At 42.7% G+C, this 25,314-nt stretch overlaps 2 protein-coding genes across 2 annotated transcripts in view; one reads left to right on the top strand and one right to left on the bottom strand.

Moving 5' to 3' along the window:
• The first annotated feature begins 3,557 nt into the window (after positions 1–3,557).
• LOC140126293 (zona pellucida sperm-binding protein 4-like) lies at positions 3,558–9,354 on the top strand. The gene is made up of 12 exons (XM_072145558.1): positions 3,558–3,762; positions 4,850–4,971; positions 6,225–6,318; positions 6,715–6,870; positions 6,979–7,169; positions 7,907–8,004; positions 8,070–8,197; positions 8,276–8,465; positions 8,538–8,688; positions 8,766–8,844; positions 9,006–9,110; positions 9,192–9,354. Exons 1-12 carry the CDS (start codon positions 3,585–3,587, stop codon positions 9,332–9,334), a joined length of 1,635 nt encoding a protein of 544 aa, XP_072001659.1. The 5' UTR covers positions 3,558–3,584; the 3' UTR covers positions 9,335–9,354.
• A 2,531-nt stretch (positions 9,355–11,885) lies between these two features.
• LOC140126294 (cationic amino acid transporter 2-like) overlaps positions 11,886–25,314 on the bottom strand; it is a 29,452-nt gene continuing 16,023 nt past the window's right edge. The window contains exons 5-12 of the mRNA XM_072145559.1: positions 24,686–24,822; positions 24,239–24,461; positions 15,633–15,769; positions 13,892–13,994; positions 13,687–13,814; positions 13,369–13,535; positions 12,216–12,324; positions 11,886–12,046 (exon numbers count right to left, since the gene is read on the bottom strand). Coding sequence (XP_072001660.1) covers positions 11,973–12,046; positions 12,216–12,324; positions 13,369–13,535; positions 13,687–13,814; positions 13,892–13,994; positions 15,633–15,769; positions 24,239–24,461; positions 24,686–24,822 — 1,078 coding nt within the window. The 3' untranslated portion in view covers positions 11,886–11,972. The remainder of the gene's footprint in view (positions 12,047–12,215; positions 12,325–13,368; positions 13,536–13,686; positions 13,815–13,891; positions 13,995–15,632; positions 15,770–24,238; positions 24,462–24,685; positions 24,823–25,314) is intronic.

Raw genomic sequence — 25,314 nt, forward strand, 5'->3', positions numbered from 1 at the left:
CACCCTCCCCATAGTTTTGTTTGTATAGGGAACACATGTGTGTTTTGGGGGAGTAGGGATACAAGTAGATAAAGATTCATTGTCAGGAATTTAGGCATTATTGTTTGTAAGGTGGCGGGTTCTTGGCAACAGCCAGTGGTGCATAAAAAAGTGTGGTTAAAAAAGGTAGCCACGATTTATCAGTAAGGTGATGTTATTGAAGTGAGGTGCTGGTGGTTTTTCCCTTGGATCGTCATCCATGTGGAATGGTTGGTTTCATTGTCTCCGAGTTGGTTTGGTCTAGGGCAACATCTTCGTTTGCCATTTTGCTAGGAGGGTGACGGCAAAGTGGAGCTGGGGGTGTGGTCCTCGTGCGCTGTGTGTGCAATTTATGGTTTATGGAGACAATGAGGAAAACAGTGGTTTGGTTATGGTTTAATTACCATAAATGCCAATTAGGGTTGTTGCCAAGAACTTTGCTGTCATTAGAAGTTTATGTATTTTATTGTTATGTTAATAAATGTTTCTTATTTTTCAGATTTACATCCAATTTGTAATAAAGAGCTGTGACCAATCACCTTTACAATCAATAAATGTGTCCGTATTTTATTTGTAGTTAGGTGGTGGTCAGGCTAGGGGGGTATTGGGGTCCTTCCCTGAGTGCCGAACTCGGCCATTGCCTGGTCATGAAGGTGACGATCACGTTGGATGCCTCCTACTGGGGATGGGGTGCGCATGCTGGAGACCCTCTGGGTCCAGAATTTATGGTCACCACAAGAAAGGACCCTGTCCTCCAAACACAACGTGTAAGAGCAATAAGATTAGTTCTGCTTCATTTTTAAAAGATCCTATCCAAAAAGAGCGTAATTGATCAGTTAGACAATATAGCATCAATATTTAATCTGAACAAACGGGATCTCTTTCTTCCCGGGCAAATCATCCTTGAACCTGAAAGGTATTCCAGATAATAATTTGGAAGATGGGAGTCCTGCAACTGGATGGGAGAACCGGAAGCTACCTATCTCCTAGGAGTCACCCAATTACCATAGACGTTATCAGTTTGTCCAAAGAAATGATCATTGCGTTCCCTGAACTGCCATTGTACTAAGATCCATTGATCCTAAATTCTGGACGAGAAAGCCAAAGCCATAGGGATTCTTCCATTATGGCCCTGTCAGGCCTGGTTTTCACTTGCACAATGGGGCTCATTTACTAAGGGTCCGCGGATCGCACTTTCATCAGATTTTGGAAATTTTTCAGGATTTGCACGGCTGTGACAGGGATTTAACTGGGGATCGTGTTGCACGCAACCTGATTTTGACATCAGTTGGACGATCCCACTGATCAACCGTGGGATTTAATATTCAAATTGTGTCGCATTCAATGCACTTGCATGCACCGGGAAGAAGATGGTGAACTCCGGCGGAACTGAGCGGGGAAGCAACAGATGCAGGGCACCTTCCCACGTGGCGTTTTCGTTGTGTTTATAAACGCATACAAAACTAAAGTGGGGTTTTGAACAAAGCGCAAATACGTTGAAACATGCGTTTGAGGCAGACCCCCTTCCCACTTGCGTTTAAAAACGCAACGAAAACGCCACGTGGGAAGGTGCCCTTAGGGGTAAGTGAAGGTTATTGATTTTTTACACATATTTGGGTCTGTTCATGCGCATCCATCTGTTTCTTATTGTTTTGATAACCTATGTTAACCCCTTTCCGCACCTTGATGTGATTCTACGGCATAGGATGCGGGTCTTTCCCACACCTTGACGTAGAATCACGTCATGGCGATCGCCCGGGCTCAGATAGTCGCGATCCCAGCTGTTTAAACCTATAGACGCCATGGTCATAGTGACAGTGGCGTCTATGGTGCATCTGCGCGACGATCATGCTGATCGTAACCATGGCAACCCTGAGGTCTGACAAGGACCCCAGGGCTGTCTACAGTAGCTGCCTGTTAGGATTGTGCACTTTGCACGATCTAACAGTGCAGCAGAATGCATAGGCTGACTGTAATATGCTGCAATATATTAGTATTGCAGTATATTACAATGAACAAGTGATCAAATGATCAGTTGTTCATGTCCCACCCTGGGACAAAATAAAACAGTAAAAAAGTTTAAAAATAAAAGTGAAATTAAAAATAAATATTAAAAAAGCATAAAAGTCCCCTTAAGTCCCATCCCATGCAGTAATCAGATATAACATAAAAAAGTGAAAATCACCAGAAAAACATAACATATTGGGTATCACAACGTCTGTAACAACCCGTACAATAAAATAAAATTGTCACTAAACCCGTACAGTGAACGCCGTAAAAAAAACACAAAAAAACTCACAAAAAATTTTCCACATCTGACCACAAGTGATCAAAAAGTAAAATTTACCCCAACATGATACCACGAAAAAATACAGCTTGTTTTGCAAAAAATAAGCTCCAAACCAGCTCTGTAAACAAAAAAATATAAATGTTCTTCCCATTGTTACATGGCAATACAAAAACAAGCAAATTTATCCTGCAAAACAAGTTAACCATAAAAAAGCTATATAACTGGGGTATCGCCGTAATCGTGACGACTAATAGAATAAAGATAACACATTATTTTTATGGTCTGTTGAACGTCCGGGGAAAAAAAATGCTAAAAACCATAAGGAAGAATTAACCACCACCAAGAAAGAGTTAAGAAAATCTGATTATTAGCTATTGAACCCAATGTAAATGATGTACCTGGAAAGTGGATCTCATCCACAAAAAAATAATTCCCCATATGTCCAAATTACAAAAATAAGAAACATTTTACAGCATGTTTACATTAAAAGCGTCACTAAGTTATAACCTCCTATAATGACACAGGGCAAATTTTAAAAATCAGGCCTGGTCCTAAAGGTCTAAAATGGCTTGGACACAAAGGGGTTAATGCAAGCGCTAACATCGCATTTACAATGTGCTTTGTGTTTTAACAGTAATGTAATTAGGCAAATCCCCTCTCCTCAGCTGTTGTAATGCGTTTTAAAACGCAATGAAAACGCAACCAAAGTGCAACGTGTGAACGTGCCCTAAGGGTGATGGCACATGTGGCGTTTTGAACACATTTTTGACCCAGTTTTAAGCAGTCCGTAAAAAAATGCATGCGTTTTTGACCAGTTTCAATTAAGATACTTGGTCAAACCTGTCAAAAACACATGCGTTTTTTTGACGGACTGCTTAAAAACGGGCCAAAAACGCCACGTGTGCCATCACCCAAAGGGCGCGTTCACACGTTCCGCTAGCATCGCGTTCATAATGCTACACTAGCGCACAGAGGGACGGGGCTAGGGGCGGTCGCATATGCGTTTCCAGAGAAAGGCAAATGCATATGCGATCGGCCCGAGTCCCGCCCCCTGTGCACTAGCGAACGCGACGCTAGCGGAACGTGTGAAAGCGCCCTTTCTCTCGCAGCCAAAAATGCAACAAAAAGCACAAGGCCATGTGTGAATTTGGCCTAACTCCTCCTCTGTTTGCAGGGAACAGGTGTTCACGTCAGTAGCTGCCCAATCACATTAGACTCCGCCCCCTCCTCACCATATAAATGCTCAGTGTGGGCAGCAATCAGGATCACAGGGAAGATGGGGAGCTGCAGAATGGGACTAGGGATTGGGCTGGTGTTCTGGACATGGTGTGTGCTATGGAGTGAGGCCAGGAAGTTGTGGGATGAGTCTTCACATCTCCATTGTGGTGTTGAAAGCTTGGAGCTGTCTTTTCCTATGACTATAGAGGGTGCTGCTTTTTCACTGACTGTTCTAGGTGAGTGTGACTTACCTCTTTAATATATGGGAAAATAATTAGGAACTCAGGCCCTGTTTCTTTTCTTAGTGGAGTCTAATGTATGTAACTCAGAATGCAAGTTCTAATTTTAACATTAATGTGAACATGGTCTAAATTTGTACAGAAACTGTGCAAACGCTTTGGTTAAGCACTGGAATTTAAGGCTGAATTCACTTGTTAAGTTTGTATTGCTTTTAGAAACTCTGGTGTCTTGGGTGGGGCTCAGTCCAATCCTATATCTGTTTCCATAGTACGCAGCACCTGCTGTTTTGTTGTTCACGTGTGAAATGGTGGGTGCTAGTTACCAATCGTGTGCGTTTCAATGGAAAGTCATGTGATTGGGCCATGTGCCTTATTTTACTAAGCACAATGCAAACTGAGCAGCTGCATGCAGTCTAAGGCCGTGTTCACATGTGCAGTTTAAGTTGCGTTTTGGAATGCAGTACTATAGCTGGGGAAAGGGGTTTTGCAATTACATAGGATAACATTGTGTCTTGCAGCAATGTAATTAAGCAAATTAAGCCGCACAGTTCATGTGCTTTTCTTGCCTAATTTAATGGCTCTCGACGGCAATGACCAAAAAACTCTTCAGTTTAAAGTTGAAGCCTGAGCTCAGCTGCTGTATTGCAAAAACCAATGTGAACACAGCCTGACAGATGTCTCTGCACAAGGGACTCATGAATGGTGAAAATGGAAGAAAGCATCTATGAGAAAAAATTTTTTTTAAAAATTGGACAAATGTTTTCTTGGCCAGGTTAAGGTTGCGTTCACACTACCGTATGGGGGGGGGGGAGTGTGTGTGTGTGTGTGTGTGTGTGTATATGTCCCACGTGGATGGCAATGGCCGCTCAGAGATACAGTGCCATACACCAGGGTGGGGGGCTTTGTTTAGATAAGATATCTTATCTTTCCCTGTAGTACGGCTTGTATGCAATGCAATATGGAGAGGTGAGGGGTCACCTTTCTCCATGGCGCCAGATATATGCACGGCTCTAGCCGTTCTTGTAAATGCAGCCTTGCACTTCTCAATTTTTTTATTTTCTTTCCACACTTTCATCTCCGTTAGATTATCAGGGGGAGCCTCACATCCTCAGCAATAACTCGGCTTGTGGTTTTGGGGTGAGCAAGAGACTAGATGGCACAATGCTCATCAGTGCGGCTTACGATGGATGCTACATAACCAAGGAGGTAAGACTGTGAAGATGGATGTGTACTACTCAGCCCTAGCAGTTTAAGGGGATCAGAGACTTAAAAATATTGTTGGTTTAGATGCCTAAAATTCAGCTTTTAGGACACCACCTGGCCAAGAAGCAACTAAAAAAAAAGCCAAAACTGAGATTGTGGAGGTTTTTGAAGGCTGTATCCTCAAATGTGTTGACAACTTTACCTTATGTCATTTGTTGGGGGGGGCAGAATATTGGGTAATTTACAATCTACATATCAAGAAAGCACAAATATTTATAGATTTAAAGTGAATCTTTTACCTCATCAGCCAGAGATTCCTGACCATAAAATGGTGGCAGATGGAGGGTTACGTGATCTATCTGCCCACGAATAAGCGCCCTGACGGGACCTTATGATAGTATTCATGAATATAAGATTAAAGGAGCACTCTGGTCAAAGCCAATTCATTGGTCTGGTGTAGGACTCTTTTTCACTGTATTCCTAGAACCACATGCTCTTCCCTTCAGGCCCTGCACAAGGTATAACTCATTGAATGTGCTTTTTATTGGAGTATTCCTTTAAGGTGTTGGTGATTTCTCATGGACAGAGATGCCTGATCCTCAGAGGCCATTTTATGGTCAGGAATCTCTGGCTGATGTAGAAAGGCTTCACGTTACATATCAAGAATGTGGTGCAGAACTATTGATAGATGTATATTGGTAAGTTTTCTAATATCCACCCCCCCCCCCCAAAAAAAATAAAAATAAAAAACTTGAGGCAAAGGGCCAACCCTTTAATGTATAACCTGTGACTGGCATTCCATAGAGATCCAAAGCAAAGAGCACATCAACATTCACTATGCAAAGACCAATGTAGAGTAAGACTTCAAATATATCAAAGCAATGCACACCTCTCAATAGATGTATATTGGTAATGTACCTAATATCCTGCCCCCCAACACTTGCATTCGCACACTGAAAAAAAAACACTAGAGCTTCTGTCATAACTAACTAAACTTCTAATGGTGACATTTCCAGGGCCACTTCTACTTATCTCTACATTAATGGACCTCATTACATGGGTGCTGGATTACCTGCTGCTAACATCTTGTAAAAATGGAGTTGTGTGGTGTCATTACAATCACCAAATGCCAACTACCAGTAGCACAGGATATTAGACAATGACTGTCCTCCCTTAGAAACCCAATTGTCCTTTATCCAGAGTATCAAGGAAAATTGTCAATAGAAAAATCAATTTTCATCTATGACTCTTTCCAGGATCAGGAATACGTGATGACTCTTCTCTTAGAAGAAATTCAGAATGGAGAAGTTGATCAGTACAAGGTGGAGAAAAGATGTCCCATTACAACTGGTAAATCTGTATTATAGATGTTTGCGTTTCGCTGGGAAGGGTCTTCATTGATTAAGGAAGTCTTGTAACTGTTCTACGGTGGAGTCAGCAGCTTCCCCAAAAGTTAATGTTCCTTTAAAATGTGGCTCCTTGAAGATGATTAAAGTATTTTAGGTGACTAACCTTTGGACCTCATGGGTGTAAAATTGACCATCCCCGTAAGCAACACTTCTGCTCCAAACCAGTGCATCATTTTTGTGACTGATCTTAGAATTTCTTCCAAATAATTTTAGTTCTAAAGTAAGTTTCTGACCTACTGGGCAATGTAGAAAAGGGGTGACCTCATGGCACAACCTCATAGTAATCTGTTATTGGTCCAATGTAAGTTACATATCCCTACAATCTCTCCTACTCTAGTCATGGATGTTCCTAGCCCAAGTATTTGCTCTTCTGTGAGTCAAGTGGACAAACTTTCTTGTATGGACCCACCCGTGTCTCAAGAAGTCTGTGCACAAGCTGGGTGCTGTTTCTCACTAAGTGACCCTGCAATGCCCTGTTACTATGGAAATTTATGTAAGTATCATATGGAAAAGTGCTACTGCCTTCCCTTAGTAGTTACAAGAAACGCTGGAGAGGACAACGGGTCACCAGGGGTAATATGTAATACTCCTTTTTCTGCAGTGACCACACAATGCTCTGGTGACAATCACATGGTGGTTGCATTTTCCAAGGATCTAACAAGGCCACCGCTAAACCTGACTTCTGTCCATGTGGTGGGCTTGGACTCCTTCACTTGTCCAGGGTTGTCCATGACCATGAGTGCATCTTTCGCAGCCTTTCAGTTCCCGTTGGCCTGTGCCACCAAAAGCCAGGTGAGTATTATGCTGTTATAATTTAGTTAAACCATTCAAGGCTGTATTTGACATTTGTTGGCTGTGTAATAGTCACCACTAGCCACACATTGAGGGCTTGGTTTATGAGCTGTCTACCATTTCATGAGCTCCCATGTACATTGGCTGGTGAAAGGGTTACACAAGTTTATTTGTGTTCTTACTGAACATGGGCTACAAATCTATTACAATCTAAGGTCCAATGCAAATGTGGGAGCTATATCGGTTCCCGTTGGCACCTATGGTACCCGATTAGTGTGTACTGTGCAGCACATGTTGTCTCCCTGCAGTGTCCAATATTTCACTGCAACTGCCCTGCCCGCTTCTATAGAGAAAACAGTGCTCCATTCTCTCCTGCACTATGGCCCAGTCAAGCATACACTAGTATGTAGAGATCCTAATAGAATCTAGGATTCAAAATGTGCCCTGCTTGGTGGTCACTTAGGCCATGTTGGCTAGCTACTCCATACTAAAGTTCTTGGCTTGTCGAGAACATAATCTAAAGTCATTTGGTGCCCTTTTCCATGATGGAATGTCTGGATATTGGAAAACTCAATGTAAGAAATTGTCCCTCTTGTTCATGGGTTTCTGCCATTGCTGCTCAATTGAAGATTTAATGCTACATCTCTAATTATTGAATCTTTCATACAGCCAAAATGGTGCACGCACAAAAACTTCTTGTTGGATATGACAACTTGTTGGTTAACTGTCCAATGTAGGTACCTGGTAGCCCAATTGTGTATGAGAGCACCATTGAAGCTTTAAGAAATGCCATCTCATGGCGAGGATCTACGATAACAAGAGACAGCACAATGAGGTAAGTGCAGGTGTATTTGGGAGGGTTCTCTGGTTCTGTAAGAATAACTATATACTCTTGTCCAGGGTGACTGTACAGTGCAGCTATTCCCAATCCGCCATTGTTCCTGTACAAGTTGGTGTATCCACTCTACCACCACCGCTTCCTGTTACCACCTCTGGACCACTCTTGCTGGAGATGAGGATTGCACAAGGTGACTGAATTCACTGGCGCATCTTCATGAAGAGGACCTCCTTACTAATTTATTGACCTTTTGATCTGATCTTTGCAGATGTGCAATACTCCTCATACTTTTCTGAGATTGATTACCCTGTGGTTAAAGTACTGAAAGATCCAGTGTACTTGGAAGTCCGTCTCTTGCACAGAACTGATCCCAATCTTGTCCTCATCTTGAATGACTGCTGGGCCACCAACACTCCAGACCCCACACTTGTTCCTCAATGGCCTATCCTGCTGAATAGGTTAATAACACACTACCTATTTTATATCCACTAGTTGGGTTTATGTACCATACTAACTTGCATTATTTTCAGATGCCCCTTTGATGGTGACAACTACAACACCCAGACTTTGCCTGTTGGAGGACCAACGCAAAACTTTCCTTACCCAGATCACTATAAACACTTTGCAGTGAGCACTTTTACATTTGTGGACCAAAGCACCCAAATGGCTCTTCAAGGATTGGTAAATATAGAGGGTGGGGGAAGCTGTCATGACACGGTTTTAATGGATACAAACTGGTTGTGATCTTTCCATTCCAGATCTATTTTCACTGTAGCGCTTCAGTCTGTGTCCCATCTGCTACTGAGAACTGTGTCACTTCATGTGCCCCAAGAAGGAGTAAGTATTATCTGACTGGGGAGAAAATTTCGGCATTCTGAAGGGAGATGTACGTTTGGCTTGAAATGTCTTTGTCCATGAACTTGGAGGAGTGGGTGTATAGCACAATTCAGTCTGCTATGCTGAATGTACTAATCTCATGATTATGTGCTATCTTGTAGAACGTATGGCTGAAAACGTTGCCTTCAAACCGCTGAAGAATGTGGTGACCTCAGATGGACCAGTTGACTTCATCCCTATTGGAAAAGATACCTTAAAACTGGAAGGTAGTGTGGTTGTGCTATATGTATATACTGTAAAGTTTGACCTTAGATGTGCTTGGTTATTAACATGTGTCCGTCTTGTAGGTCACCTGTACTCTGAATACTCTATGCTGGATGTTGTCAGAGCGATCACCGCTGGAGGAGTAGTGGCAGCCATGTGTCTACTATTTTTAGCAGTTTGGTTTCGGCGTAGATCTCAAAGTAAAAAGCACAAACTAAATGCTTGAATAAAGGCTGTTTTGTAAAATGTTGGTCTGTAACTGTTTGATTCCAGGCACTACACTCCCCATGGTCCCTGGGATATGCTTGTGATCACCCTGTAGTGCTAGCGCTTCATCCTGCTTATGCTTTTTCCTTCATACTTGTTACTGAACATCATGGAAACTATTCTGCCTCTTGACATCCTTAGTCAGTCACAGGCACATCACCCCACCATGACTGCTGTGCCCCCTCTGTCCAATGTAACTGCCTCAACCCAGAGGTTGTCTCTCATCCCCCAGGGGAAAGGAATAGGTTAAAAGCCCCTCCTGCCATTAGTTTCTTGTCTCTACAGAGAACTTCCTCTGGGGAATTTCCTTTGTGGAGGGCTGGGGGGTTTAGAGGTTCAGGTTACACCCATGGAGCCTCTCCTTAATTGGCCCTTGACCTTCATTGCGGTCCTCCTTGGGGCCTGAAGTCACTTGTGGGTGCATCCCTGGCTGACCTACAGCTCCAAGGCAGCCACAAGGAGTACTTGTGAGTGCATGTATGCTGATCTGTGGTCTTGTCTCCTTTCCTCCTGTCCTGTGCCTTCCGGTTAAACTGGTGTCCATGGATAACACCCAGAGGCAATCTTACCACTTCCTGGTGACCATGTAGTCTGCATAGGGTCTCGTTTGGGGCATATTGTGTCTGCTTTTACAGGGGTCCCTAGATATAGCAGCTGCCGGCTATAACTAACAGTTACTTCCTTTTGGGTTATGTTTTGTAGGACCCCCCTTAAGAGCAAGAAGCATAAAACCTGATCTAAGATGTAATTCATGTGGGCAAAGCTACCTGAAGCATATAATAAATCCAATTGTAACGATCCTGGCAGAATTAAGGGTGTTGGTCAGACAGGAGGCTTGTCTCTCCTAATCAGGCTAAGACACCAGGGTCTGAGTCAGGTTCTTATTCAGGGCTGTACCTGGCTGTGTAGGATTATCTTACTCCTAGCACATTGGGAGGAATGAGTGGAACTTTTTATCTGCAAATTAGCTTTCAGCAGAGGATCTAGATATCTGATACATTTGATACTGAATGTGGTAGAGCTTAAGACCATCCAGGATGAACTGTTTGGGGGGCAAAGATTACAACATGTTTCCTAATAAGAATTTAAAGGAAATGGAGTTTGTTGAATGGAGGCAACCAGAAAGGTGACTATAGAATCCAGAATTTTTAAAAATTGCCTCTTTTGATGCTATGAAGCCAAATGTGACTAGGTCCCTAAGGTAGACATTCTGGTAGCTAGGTTAGTAAGAGATACCATGTTTCAAAGACTCAGCACAACTAGGCCCCAATGGCGAGGGAGACTCAAGAAGGATCTGGGCCAGCTCAAAGCTCACATTAAGGAGGGCACCTCCCAGAGGAGACATACTAGCATTAAACGGTTCTAAAATCAGTCACAAGGTTTCAGGTGGACACTTCAGCAGAAAGTCTGAGAATGGTGGTGCAGGAAGGAATGCTCAACGTTGCAAGAGCCCTATGGCTGCTTTAGTGGAGATGGGATTTTTTTCTAAGGATAAATTATGTAGCATTCCATTTGCTTGAATTTTTATTCCGCAAGGATCTGGACGAAATCTTAGGGGTTCTCGGAAATCGTAGTCCTTTTGAAACCCCAGGGATAAGAACTTTCAGGGTAAAGGAAAGAAGGGCTGTTAGAATTACCCCAAGGGAGGAAAAGGTAGACCATTCCCCTTTAATCCTGCAAATCGACTCTCCACTTCTAAACAGCAATGACTACAGGGTAGAAGGAAGACTTTCATTTCTTCACCCAGTGTCATCCAGCATAACACATTGGGTCATTTCTTTAATGTAGACTAGTTATTGTATAGTGGGAAGGTCCCCTCCTCAAGGTTTCATAATTACAAGACAACCAACCCCTCCTGTGGGGAAATGTTCTCCCTTTTCCTTTCTTCAAATGTGGTAACCAGAGTTCCTCCGTCTGAGCAGTGTATCAACCACTTACACTCCCCTCTTCCTCATATATGAAAACCCAATGGCTCATAATGGTAAATATCTTGTCATAATGTAGTATCTCCGGGGTACTGTTAACACTGCGCATAACAACGATCTTGCAGATCCTAAATGATTTGAAGCCTGGGCTAAAGACCCGACTTCCAGAAACCGTCCAATGGGGAAAACATAATAACCCATAATGAAAAAGGAAAGCAGACAAACGACTAGTACAACATCCACGAAACAAAACAGACTCAGACAAAACACATTGAGATGTTGGGGGATGCAATGGCCCACCCATGATTCATTTGTTAATGCCCAGAGAGACCCATGAGACAAAATCTTGAGGAGTCTCTAAAGGACGTCCACAGGAACCACCTAAGATGTGCCGCATCCAATCAGAAATCATCCAATACCAACAGTTCCTCCATTTGCACTATATAGGCCATTTCTGCCACCCACATCGCCCTGGTAAGCACAAAGTAAAATTTCCACAATCTAGGAATTATTTGCCTAACTGCCATTAGTCCTGAAAGTGAGTGATTGAGGAAACATTTTTTGAACTTATTAATATATTTATTAAAAAAAAAGGTTCCCGTTGGGTGCGGTAAGGATACTAGCAGAATATCCAAACCGTTGATCCCATATCTGCTGTGTTAGCCCCGTCCTTCATGAGATCATAGTTGGCAAGTTCAACCTCTCAACACTGTGGTGGATTCCATAGCCGAAATATATTGCAAAACCTGCAAAATGACTTTGTATAGTAATTAGTGGAAAACAATAGGTTGTTAAAAGAAAAATAAAACTAATCTTTAATGTTCATTTTCTAAAATGTATTTTGATGAATATAAGAGATGTATAAAATGTTATAAAATGTTCTCTTTACAAGTTACGACTTCTCTTTCAACTTACCAAGTACCATCCAGACGGCGTATCGCAGCCAAGTGTCGGGACTTAGTTGGACCATCAAGTATATATTTACAAGGATGCTAAGTACTGGTAGAAATGGCAGACAGGGAACCTACAGAAAATAAAAAAAAAAAACACGAGTGACTACCTCACTACCGAATGTTGTTCCCCAATCGGCATTGTCCCCAAACGTTTGATTTGATATGGACCAGATGGTGTGAGACACTACCTTTGTGTTAGCCCTCTTGTGGTGCTGGATTTAGGGGGTGGGGATCTGGATGTCTGTGGTAGTGAATGGTTTGTCTGTTTCTGTGGCGCTTTATTTTGCTTCATTGAATTTTGATTGTTTGCTCTAATATAATTCACTCTGTATCATGTGTCTTGTGCTTTGAGTGCATCTGTTTGCCATATATTGATGGTGGAGCATCTACTCGAATTCTATGGTGTCCTAAGCATCTAGACAACCTAGTCTTCCCGTTGTGTCTTCTGTTATTGCCTATGATTTTTTTTTTGTAACACTACAAGGCTTTATTCTTTCAAATGTGTTTCCAATCTGTGTGTTTTTGGTCCATAACACCACCAACCTGAACAACCTGCCAATCAGTGGTGGCTTGTTGTTGCATTCTTCAGAAGTTTCCAAAATGGCACCCTCTTTTTTGATGTCACCCTCTGATACAGCTTTAGCCAATAGCTGCAGAGCACAAACACTCCCTGTTCGGCCCCTACCCCTGCATCCACTAACTCATAAAATTAAGACTGCCCCAGAGTATAAACCAATCCACTTATCTTGACATAAAATGGACCTCAAAAATCCAGGAATAGGAACCTTCTTTTGGACTATTTTTTGGAATCAATCGTTTGCCACTGGCGATTTTTTTTTTTTATGGATAATTACGGTACAAATATTCAATTAGAAACCATAAATATTATATGTCCAATGATTGCAATGAATAGAACGTGACTAGATATTCTGTGGGATATTCCAGAATCTGTTCCTCTATAGAACCTATGTTCTGACCCATAGAATACTGGTTATACTAGTGGTTATATAAATGATTCTTGCTCTATTTTTATTCTCTTGTCCCAGAAAGCAGAAAAACCTGGAGATTTTACTCCAACTTATGTGTGGCCAAAATATGGTGTGTCTACCACTTACCATGAAGGAGGCTTTGCTCGGATTCTGTGGTTGCCTCCAGATGAAGATGGTAAGTGCTGCTATTCCAAGCAGAGCCAAAGCAAGCAGAATTATATACCACACTGTACCGGACAGCAGATACTCCGTTCCTACTGTAGACATCACACTGGTGATACAGATTAGAATGGCTGGAAGAAGAAGATACTTGATAAACGTTATTCCGATATTTGCTTCCCCATCAGGTGACTTCTACTAATGTAATTTCCACAAAAGTTTCAAAAATAAACCTACAAATTATATGGTGCCGATATTCCCGCATTATTCTTTTTGGGCACTTACCTATTGCTATCACGCTCCGTGTCACCAGTATGGAGGAACGCGCTGGTGTTATGGTTAAAGGCCCGTTACCATTAAGTTCCTGGAAGTTTCCATTGATCGTTGGGCTGAATTCAGTGTGTAATTGATACCTGGAGTTATAAAATCATATTTTAATAAAGTGCTGTCAATTCTAGTAATATAAAAACTTAATCGTTTATTACTTTACCTCAGTAAAAGGACACAAGACGACACCAAAGTGTAAGCGAGCAGGGTGCCAATAGACATCATATCCACCAAGGCCTTCAGATCAAACAGGAACGCCATGACAGCTGTAGACCAGAACTTGTGATGTTAAAAATTATTGTTTTCTTTAGTAATGTTATTAACTAATATCCATTATTTTAAGGGTGTTTCAGGAATTCTGGAAAACCCACTGGGGACTGGGGCAGGTGTGAAAAAAAAGGATGTTTACTGAACCCGCTAGGGCTCTGCATTGCTGTGGTCTTCAGGTTTTGGCACTAAAGGCAGTGGTGGAGGTCGTACGACCCAATTTAGCCAATCAGTGGCCTCACAGGAGAAAGTGACCACTGATTGGCCAAAACGGGTTCTATGTTTCCCGCCACTTCCAACCAAGTAGTCCGTACTGAAAACAGGAAAACCCTAGCAACGCCGTAAGCAGGAGACGGAGTAGTGTAAGTACATGGTGTCACGAGTCCAATTCATTCAAGAATAGCATGCAAACCAAGAATAAAAACACAAGACAGTCCGACTGCTTTATTATTGAGTAACCCAATTTCTTAATAAATAATTCGATAATGGGGCACATTTGCTTACCCGTCCTGCGCAACCCTGAAAGTGCATTGTCCGACCGAAATGTACATCTGCCGCGATTCACTAAGATCGTGCACCCGATATCCTGCATGTGTCGCTTCCCCGCTCAGGTCCGCAGGGGTTCACCTTCTTCTTCCTGGTGCATGTAAGTGCATTGTCTTGCGACACAAATTGAATGTTAAATCCCGCGCTCAGTCCGAATCAGTCGGATCGTCAGACGGCCCCCCCTCGATTTCTGTTGCATGAAAGCCAGCGCCGCTGTGTCAAAATCCGATCACGTGTGACACAATCCCCTGCTAAATACCTGTCACAGTGGCGCAAATCCCGAAAATGTTGGGGAAATGCGATCGGCGGACCCTTAGTAAATAAGCCCCAATATATTCATACATTAAATAGATTTAATAAATTAATAATAGCGTTTAAAGACATATTAATAAATATTGTAAAAATGGTACAGCTCGAAGAGAAAACCACCACTAATAAAATATTGCGATATTAAAGATCTCTTACAAAGGAGAACCAGGCGGGGGTTTTCTTAGCTGCAGTTTGATCTCAGACAATTGCTGCTTTTATAGGTGAGTAGCCAGGCTAAATAACCAATCAAAATAGAGCCTACAAACATTAGCATGGAAACAGCTATTCTATTGGTCCAGCTCGTGACAAATCACAGCTTACCTTTTACTACCACTAGGCAGGAACAGGATAAAGCTTAAGGATAAAAAAAAGTGCGGGAAAAATGAATACCAGAAATTACCTCATAAAATACAAATACTTCAACCTGAGGTAAATTTAAGCAGCTGTAAAGAAAAATCCTAATGGAATCTTGAAAGTGAGAAAATTCATGAGGAACTGTGACACTATGCTTCCCCTTACACAATTAAATCCAGTGGGCCCCTACATTTTGTTTTTTCTTTTGCCAACCCAATCCTGGCTCCCAGTGGCGTTCCCAGACTTCCATGAAAAAAACATGTTAATTTAAACTTTCTTAATGTGTTTTTATAGATGGTCTTTTACTATGTCAGACCCCCTGATCTCATACAACCCATAATTTTAATTCCTTATTATCCGACACAACACTTTACAAATTGTAATGAATATATTCAAATTTTTAAATGCTCTAGAAGAGGAAGTCATACCTGCCACTGCTCCAGATGTCATGGTGGCGATAACAGGACTCTGCCGACTGCTCACCCGGGACAGGGGTTCAAATAGTAATCCATCTCTAGCCATGGCAAAGAGTATGCGCGGCATCGGGAAAATAGACCCTAGAAGACTGTCGCAAAGATATCATTGGCAAAGTAGAAAACGTGAATGTGCAGGGCTGTTATATAAAATAAATCTACTATGAAAATCCATCATGATAAACCAGGTACACACTCATAGATCAGGCAGCATATAAGCCGGAAGAAGCATTGTAACGCTTAATGGCCGTTGCTGATTTTGTGATGTCCTGTGAGTCCTCCCTTCCCTCTGTGATGTACTAACTTGTTCATGTAAGGTTACTAATGAAGAACATTGGACCTGTTATGTTGTGTGCCGCTCCAACCCTTCCTTCTATGGATCTTTTTGCTGCTGAGGAAGTACAACATCTCCACACCGGGGCCTGGCCTGTTGGCTTGGGCTAGCTGGATTCCCCTGGTACTGGAATGGCTGGCTAGAGGGCGGCCTAGTACAGGTACAGGTGGAACAGGCCTCGTCCACGCCAGGCAGTTGTCCGACAGGTGGAATGCAAAAGAGGGAGAGGAGGATGGAAACACTTTTCCATGGGGCACTCCGATGTATGTCTGTGAGAGGATCTCTAGGTAGATGGTAGAAGGGAGACCCTTGATGTTATGCGGCCTCCAGGGATCACACTTAGAAAGGGTATGTGAAACATCAGTTCACAGTTCCTTTATTCCAAAACACCAACTTGACAGAGGCAATAGGCCAGGGTAATAGTCTACCTCAGGGATGGCAAACCTTTTAGACGCCGAGTGCCCAAACTACAACCAAAACCCACATATTTTTTGCAAAGTGCCGATTCAACAATTTAAGCAGTAACTTATTACTCCCTGCTCTGTCACAGGTTTAAATTGTAGGCACCTGAGGAAACCAATACAGTAGAAAGAAGGAGAAGAAGTTTGGATTATCATTGTAGCTTCCTTCTAGGGTCCTGGGCTGCCTGGGACTGCAGGAGGCCTTGAGTCCCTTATGGTGAACTCTGCACTGGGGTGATGGTGCAGGTGCCCATAGAGAGGGCTTTGAGTGCCACCTCTGGCACCCGTGCCATAGGTTCGCCACCACTGGTCTAACTGGTCCAGGTCCCAGGACACTGGTTGGATTGTGTATGGCAATGGTGTCTGGTTTAGGTAACTTCAGGCTGGAGAGGTTAGAATGTGCTTCTAGCTGTTGTTCTATGCAGGCTCTGTAAGGTAGAGTCCTGCACAAGGCCTGATATCTGCAGGTTGTGTATCTGCTCATCACTCCTTCTTAGAAAGAACTCTCTCACCCTCTCTGGAACTTTCCAGCCACAAGGGATTTTATAAACTTTGATTGAGAAGCTAGCAAATTCCATTATCCAACCAGGGACCTTCTTACAATACAGAATTAACAATTAATAAACATTCTCTAATAGGTCAGTTTGTTAACATCATGCTGAGGACATGTTCTAAAAGGCAACTTCCTATGGGACTACACAGATTACAGGATCAGCTAGCTGGCCATACTTCACCTACATCTGGAGGATATTGAAGACACACAGTTTGTAACGTAAACCCGTCTGGTGGGCCATTACAGAAGCAAGGGGGAGGGGGAGACAGTGTAACAGTCCGTAAAGCCAGGTCACAGAGGGGCTAGCCAATCAGGCTCTTTAGATTAATTTTTTAAGTTGCGTTTAGAAGGAAGGAGTTTATTTCACAAAAAAGGCCTATATGGCCTCACAAAAGACCCATTGGTCAAGGGATAGGGAGATAGTAGATTTTTCCCATTAAAAGCGTAAATCTTTATTTCAATTAGTTAAAATTGTGTTTCTTGACACTACCAGAAAGTTTAAAAATCTACAGTCAGAAGGGGTTGATATTTCTCAGTGTCGTTCTAAGCTATAGCGGCAAAGGTCTTCTGTATTTTTTATATTTTATATTATTTTAGTAGAGGTGGCTACTCAGGGCTTGTAGCTCCTATATTTTTTCAACTACCCTAAGTGTGTTCATGGGATCTATGGATGGGTCACCTTGGATCGGTATAGCTCCAGAGAAGTGGAGTGGACTGTATAGTGCTCATACGTTTATTATTATACTGTGCTTGCAACTACTAGGTGTCCCACTCAGGCTCTCACTCTAGTTGTCCATAGTGTGTCAAAATTGTATTGTTGCAACTTTGTTGCTAAACACTAGTGTCCTTCATTGGTAATCTATTTGGTTAGGTCCCTCTATCATACCACTATTCCTCTTTTGGAGATATTTCATTGATATCCACTCATCCATACAGCCACTCTACATCCATTTGTAGTCTACTACATTCACATACACTCTTTGGTACTGCCGCTAATCTTCTAGCTCCAATTCAAACCCTCTGTTCTGCTAAATAAAACCTAACTAAACACTACAGCCCCCCCGACATGTTTCGCCACATCCGTGGCGTCCTCAGGGGTGCCGGGGCTAAGTGTGCGATCTCTCAGTCCATCACTGCTATTTAAGACCTCTGTTTGTGACGTGGTGAGTGACGTCTTCCGCTAGAGAGTGCGTATCTGATTGGGTCCTCGTGGCCAATTGGTTTGCGTCCCTCTCAATCAAAGACCGCGCATGCGGGAATACTTGCATCTGGGAGGGTACCGAAACGGGTATGCTCATATTCGCGCATGCGCCCTAACTCGAAGTGTTAGCATCATACGCGCATGCGCGTGGACTTAGAGCGATTCCCATCGATTCGAGTGTGCAGGTGGCATTCCCACCATTCCTGCCCCACTCCAGGTATCAAACTCTAGTTTATATGCTCATATGTCACTCAACAGTCTATATGAATACTGTAGTAGGACTGTAATAGATACAAGATAGTGTCAATCTGTCGTTGTTGCAATTATTTAACATAATATGGTAAGTATTTTATTTTGACAATCATTCTAGAACCTCTATCCAATTGTTCAAGGTAAAAGATGCTACAGGAAGGCGGCGTAAGTAAAGCCTTCATTTAGTCCCTTTGGGCTAAGGCACCCAAGTCTCTCTATCCAACGCGCTTCAAGTTGTAATAGTTTTTTATCAGTGTTCCCCTTACGGGGTCCTGGTTTTATTTGGTCTATAGCCCAGAATCTTAGGTGCTCCATCTGACCTTCGTGGCACACTTTGACGTGTTTTGCCAACGAAGTTTCCTTATCAGTACGTATTGTACTCAGATGGGAAGATATCCGTCTCCTAAGCTCTTGAGTCGTTTTCCCGACATATATTTTAGGGCACGAGCATTGGGCAATGTAGATAACACAAGTGCTCCGACAGTTGTAAAATTTTTGAATGGAAAACATTCTTCCATTAGCTTCAAACTTTTTCGTTCGTACCATGTATCTACAAAAACTGCAATCCCCACATGGGTATGAACCCAAGACTGGGGTAGATAGCCAGGTCTTTTTTTCTAAGGGTTTTACTTGAAAGTGGCTATGTACCAGTCTCTCTCGTATGTTTCTACCACGTCTGAAAGTAATGGATGGTTTATTTCCTATAACTTCAGCTAACTCACCATCTGTCTGAAGTAACGGCCAAAATTTATTGAGAATTGTCTTGATATCCTCAGCATACGCATCATAGGTGCCAATGCAGCTTACAATTTTTTATCTTGTTTTTCATCATTGTTGATCCCTCTGTTGATAAGGGTTTCTCTGTCGGTCATCTTAGCTCGTTTGTATGCCCGTTTCAGAACCCTTTTTGGATAGCCTCTATCCTTAAATCGTTTTTGTAAGGTCTTACATTCTTTTTCAAAGGCGTTTTCGTCCGAACAGTTCCTCCTCGCTCTTAAGTATTGCCCAATTGGGATACCTTGTCTTAGTGTTTTTGGGTGCCAGCTCTCCCATTGGAGTAGGCTATTTGTGGAAGTGGTTTTCCGGAAAACAGTGGACCCTACCATCCCTTTAGTGTCAATGTGTAGTGTGAGGTCCAGGAAATTAATTGTGACCGGGTGAATTTCTGGAGTAAATTTCATACCAATTATATTGTGATTAAGGGTCTTAACAAACGCATCGAAGATGTCCTCACCCCCATGCCAGAGGATGAGGACATCATCAATATATCTGCCCCAGAAAAGAATGTGGTCTGTGAATTGAGTCAAATTATCACTGAAGACTTGTGTTGCTTCCCACCACCCTAAAAAAAGATTAGCAAAAGTGGGTGCACAAATAGTACCCATGGCGGTGCCCTTCACCTGTTGGTAAAAGGCACCGCCAAACAAAAAATAATTGTGTTTCAAAAGAAAATCAAGCAAAATAAGAATGAAAGAATTGTGATCCCTGAATTGTGTTCCCTTGGTGTCTAAGAAGCTTTTTACCGCAAGAAGTCCCAACTCGTGTCTGATGTTAGAGTAGAGGCCCTCGACATCTAGGCTGGCTAGATGGGTGCCAGGGGGGACTGTGATGTCTTGTAGCTTCGTTATAAGATCTTTGGTGTCCCTGATGTATGAGGGTAACGAAATAACAAATGGTCTCAAAACCAAATCAACGTATTCACTGATCCCCTGTGTCAGGTTCTCTGTTCCTGACACTATAGGTCTTCCTGGGATAGGAGTGCTTTTCTTATGTACCTTGGGGAGGGCATAAAATGTAGATATCATAGGTTTTTTGTTTAGCATGTATTTGTATTCGTCTTTTGATATAAGGTTGTTTTCTAGAGCTTTGTCTAGAACTTCTTTAAGCTCCCTCAGAAAGGACTCCGTAGGGTCGCCGGGTAGTTTTATATATGTCTCTCTATCGTCCAATAGGCGCTTTACCATCGCTATATATTGCTCGTTGATTAAGAGGACGATATTGCCGCCTTTGTCTGACGGTTTCAGAACTAGGCTCCTATTTTGTTTGAGTTTTTCAAGTGCCTTTTTCTCCTGGCAATCTAAGTTGGATGCTACTCTTACCATTTTTGGTTTAATTTTTTTGATTTCTTGTGTAACCATTTGAACAAAAGTGTTAATATTTGGATATTGTGAAAAGGGAGGTGTGGATTTTGATTTTGGTTTGAGACAAGTGAGTGGTGGATTTATCCCTTGTGGGGTAACGGAACTCTCTTGTTCCAAATCTATTAGTATTTGTACCGCTCTCTCATCTCTTAGGGTAGCTATTGCTACATCGTCTTTTAGATGTTGTTTGTGTAAAGCCAGCTTTCTCGCAAAAAGATTAACATCTTTTATCCAGAGGAAGCTGTCGAACAATGGGGTGGGAGTAAATGACAGTCCTTTTCTTAGGAGTCTAAGTTCATTTACATCTAATTCATATGATGAGAGATTGATCACTAATTTGTCCTCCTCATTCCTAGCCTTAAGCTCCTCCAAATTCATCTGACTTTCTTTTCTTGTTATTTTCCATTGTAGCTCCATTCAAAAATTTTACAACTGTCGGAGCACTTGTGTTATCTACATTGCCCAATGCTCGTGCCCTAAAATATATGTCGGGAAAACGACTCAAGAGCTTAGGAGACGGATATCTTCCCATCTGAGTACAATACGTACTGATAAGGAAACTTCGTTGGCAAAACACGTCAAAGTGTGCCACGAAGGTCAGATGGAGCACCTAAGATTCTGGGCTATAGACCAAATAAAACCAGGACCCCGTAAGGGGAACACTGATAAAAAACTATTACAACTTGAAGCGCGTTGGATAGAGAGACTTGGGTGCCTTAGCCCAAAGGGACTAAATGAAGGCTTTACTTACGCCGCCTTCCTGTAGCATCTTTTACCTTGAACAATTGGATAGAGGTTCTAGAATGATTGTCAAAATAAAATACTTACCATATTATGTTAAATAATTGCAACAACGACAGATTGACACTATCTTGTATCTATTACAGTCCTACTACAGTATTCATATAGACTGTTGAGTGACATATGAGCATATAAACTAGAGTTTGATACCTGGAGTGGGGCAGGAATGGTGGGAATGCCACCTGCACACTCGAATCGATGGGAATCGCTCTAAGTCCACGCGCATGCGCGTATGATGCTAACACTTCGAGTTAGGGCGCATGCGCGAATATGAGCATACCCGTTTCGGTACCCTCCCAGATGCAAGTATTCCCGCATGCGCGGTCTTTGATTGAGAGGGACGCAAACCAATTGGCCACGAGGACCCAATCAGATACGCACTCTCTAGCGGAAGACGTCACTCACCACGTCACAAACAGAGGTCTTAAATAGCAGTGATGGACTGAGAGATCGCACACTTAGCCCCGGCACCCCTGAGGACGCCACGGATGTGGCGAAACATGTCGGGGGGGGCTGTAGTGTTTAGTTAGGTTTTATTTAGCAGAACAGAGGGTTTGAATTGGAGCTAGAAGATTAGCGGCAGTACCAAAGAGTGTATGTGAATGTAGTAGACTACAAATGGATGTAGAGTGGCTGTATGGATGAGTGGATATCAATGAAATATCTCCAAAAGAGGAATAGTGGTATGATAGAGGGACCTAACCAAATAGATTACCAATGAAGGACACTAGTGTTTAGCAACAAAGTTGCAACAATACAATTTTGACACACTATGGACAACTAGAGTGAGAGCCTGAGTGGGACACCTAGTAGTTGCAAGCACAGTATAATAATAAACGTATGAGCACTATACAGTCCACTCCACTTCTCTGGAGCTATACCGATCCAAGGTGACCCATCCATAGATCCCATGAACACACTTGGGGTAGTTGAAAAAATATAGGAGCTACAAGCCCTGAGTAGCCACCTCTACTAAAATAATATAAAATATAAAAAATACAGAAGACCTTTGCCGCTATAGCTTAGAACGACACTGAGAAATATCAACCCCTTCTGACTGTAGATTTTTAAACTTTCTGGTAGTGTCAAGAAACACAATTTTAACTAATTGAAATAAAGATTTACGCTTTTAATGGGAAAAATCTACTATCTCCCTATCCCTTGACCAATGGGTCTTTTGTGAGGCCATATAGGCCTTTTTTGTGAAATAAGTTCATGTGATGAGGACCCAGTCAAAAACTCATCCACAACTCACTTGGTATGTTATAGAAGGAAGGAGGACATGGATAACAAATATAAGAAGATTACCTCAGTCACAGCACCTGGATTTATGAGTAAGTGTCCCTGGTTTATCATTATGTATTTTGATGGTAGATTTCCTTTAAGATTGCTGTAGGAGTAACTTTTAGACCTTCCAACATGTCCACCCATGCACACTTACCTATGCACACCTATTACACTGCAGTATATGGGAGCATGTATCAAACTGTGTTCCTCACACCCATCTTAATACTCTGTAAACCTGCCTAATATAAGGCTACATTCACACGATGTACATCGGCGCTGCGGAGAGGAGCAGGGGATGAGCGCTGCTCACTCCCGCCCCTCTCCATAGCGATGTATGGCCGCGGCGCCGTAATACGGGGAAAGATAGGACATGTCCTATCTTTTCCCGGGCTATGGAGCGGTACGGTGCCGCAAGTGTGCTGCACCGTACCGCGCCCGTACAGGGCCGTGAGCCCATAGGAGTGTACGGGGGACGTATATCGGCCGTATATTCGTCGGCCGTATATACGTCCCCCATACATGTGTGTGAATGTAGCCTAAGACGGGGCCAAGTTTAGAACTGACCCAGAGGATCAGTGGGACCAGGCTCTGACACGAGCAGAAGACAAACCCACTAGGTGGTGGCAGAGCAATCTTTTGACACTAGGGGCCATCTTTTAAATTTCCAAATATTACGGCAAATTAGTTAATACATCCTACATGGACATGCAGAGGTCCATTATGGTTGCATAAACAAATACATAAAGAAAGTCCAAAACAGCTAACCCCTGAAAATCCTTGTTAAGATTTTTTTTTAATGTAACTCAACAAAGTATTTAAGATTTTTTAGGCCTATGCCTGGACTCCTCCACTATTGTCTCCATTATAGTTGGACATTAGTCACTTTAGCATCATCACCCCTGAGGGACCATAGTTTCCACTCTTCACTTCAACACTGGGGCACATTTACTTACCCATCCCGTTGCGTTCCCCGAGGTGCGTTGTCCGACGAGGATTCGGATCTGCCGCGATTCACTAAGATTTTTCGTCCAATTTCCTGCATGTGTCGCTTCCCTGCTCAGGTCCGCCGGAGTTCACCATCTTCTTCCCGGTGCATGTAAGTGCATGGCTTGCGACACAATTTTAAATGTTAAATCCCACGCTTAGTCCGAATCAGTCAGGTTGTCCGACGGCCCGCCCCCCAATTTGTGTCACATGAAAGTCGGCAGGATTGTGCCAAAATCCGATCGACTGCGCAAAAAAACCCAGTTAAATGTGGCGCAAAACAGAAAAAGTCGGGAAACCTGACGAAAATGCGCTCCGCGGACCCTTAGTAACTGTGCCCCACTGTGTGCAAGTATTCTAGTAAGTATCACTACACATAAGGAGCCCATGAGCCTCCATGTCCAGACCAAATATACCAATAAGGGTACAGTACGGAAATCTGTGACTTCACAATACAGTTTCATGTCGGCCAGTGTATAATGGCTTGAAATGTCTAAGATAACAAAATAACAAAAATTACAAAAAACCCCAAAACAGTTGACCTCACCTTGTGGTCAAGGCACATAAGGAACCAGCAGCAACCACGTATTTGGCCACATTCCACCCAATGTATTCAAAAGCAACCGGCAGGGGACTCTGGGAATCCAGGAGGTAATATGGCATCATGAGGGTGAGGGAAGCCGAGACTCCAAAATACGTCAGGAAGCAAATGGACAGAGAGACCACTATTCCAAGAGGTATGGCTCTTTGTGGGTTTTTTACCTCCTCTCCTGAAAATAAAGTATTACTTTTATCATTTTGGACCGGTTCATTAACTTATTCATGTCCATGTCCTATATGTGACCACCACTCTTCTATTATGGAGACCCATGTTCTAGCAACTCACAAAGTGGGTGTAACCCCTTCAAATATGGTATAAAATTGATCACAATATAATTTTACATCTAAGAAGACATTAATGTCTAATATATTTTATGACATAGTAAACACCTACCTGTGGTGGCAATGCAGTCGAACCCAACAAAGGCATAGAAACAAGTAGCTGCTCCAGCCAAGGTGCCACTAAAACCGAATGGCATGAATCCACCGACTCCATATGTGCCCGTTATGTTGCCACCTGCAGAATGATTACTGTTGGTATGATGGATAAAAAATGTATCTCAATAATGTCATAGGTTATACAGAGTAATACCTTATATAGTGCACTCTTTATATACATCTTAATGACAAATTGCCTTTCTGGTTAATCTTTTACCTATACTAGAGTTTACAATATATACATCATATACAGCAGCCTCCCCTCACTAATGTAATGCCCAGCAGCCTCCCTTCACTAATGTAATGCACATTAGCCTCCCCCAGTAACGTAATGCCCAGCTGTCTCCCCTCACTAATGTAATGCCCAGCAGCCTCCCTTCACTAATGTAATGCCCATTAGCCTCCCCCAGTAATGTAATGCCCAGCAGCCTCCCCAGTAATGAAATGCCCAGCAGCCTCCCTTCACTAATGTAATGCCCATTAGCCTCCCCCAGTAATGTAATGTCCATTAGCCTCCCCTCACTAATGCCCAGTAGCCTACGTAATGAGCCCCCCCTCACTAAAGTAATGCCCAGCAACCTCCCC

This window comes from Engystomops pustulosus, chromosome 4, assembly GCF_040894005.1.
Source record: "Engystomops pustulosus chromosome 4, aEngPut4.maternal, whole genome shotgun sequence".
Lineage (NCBI taxonomy): Eukaryota > Metazoa > Chordata > Amphibia > Anura > Leptodactylidae > Engystomops > Engystomops pustulosus.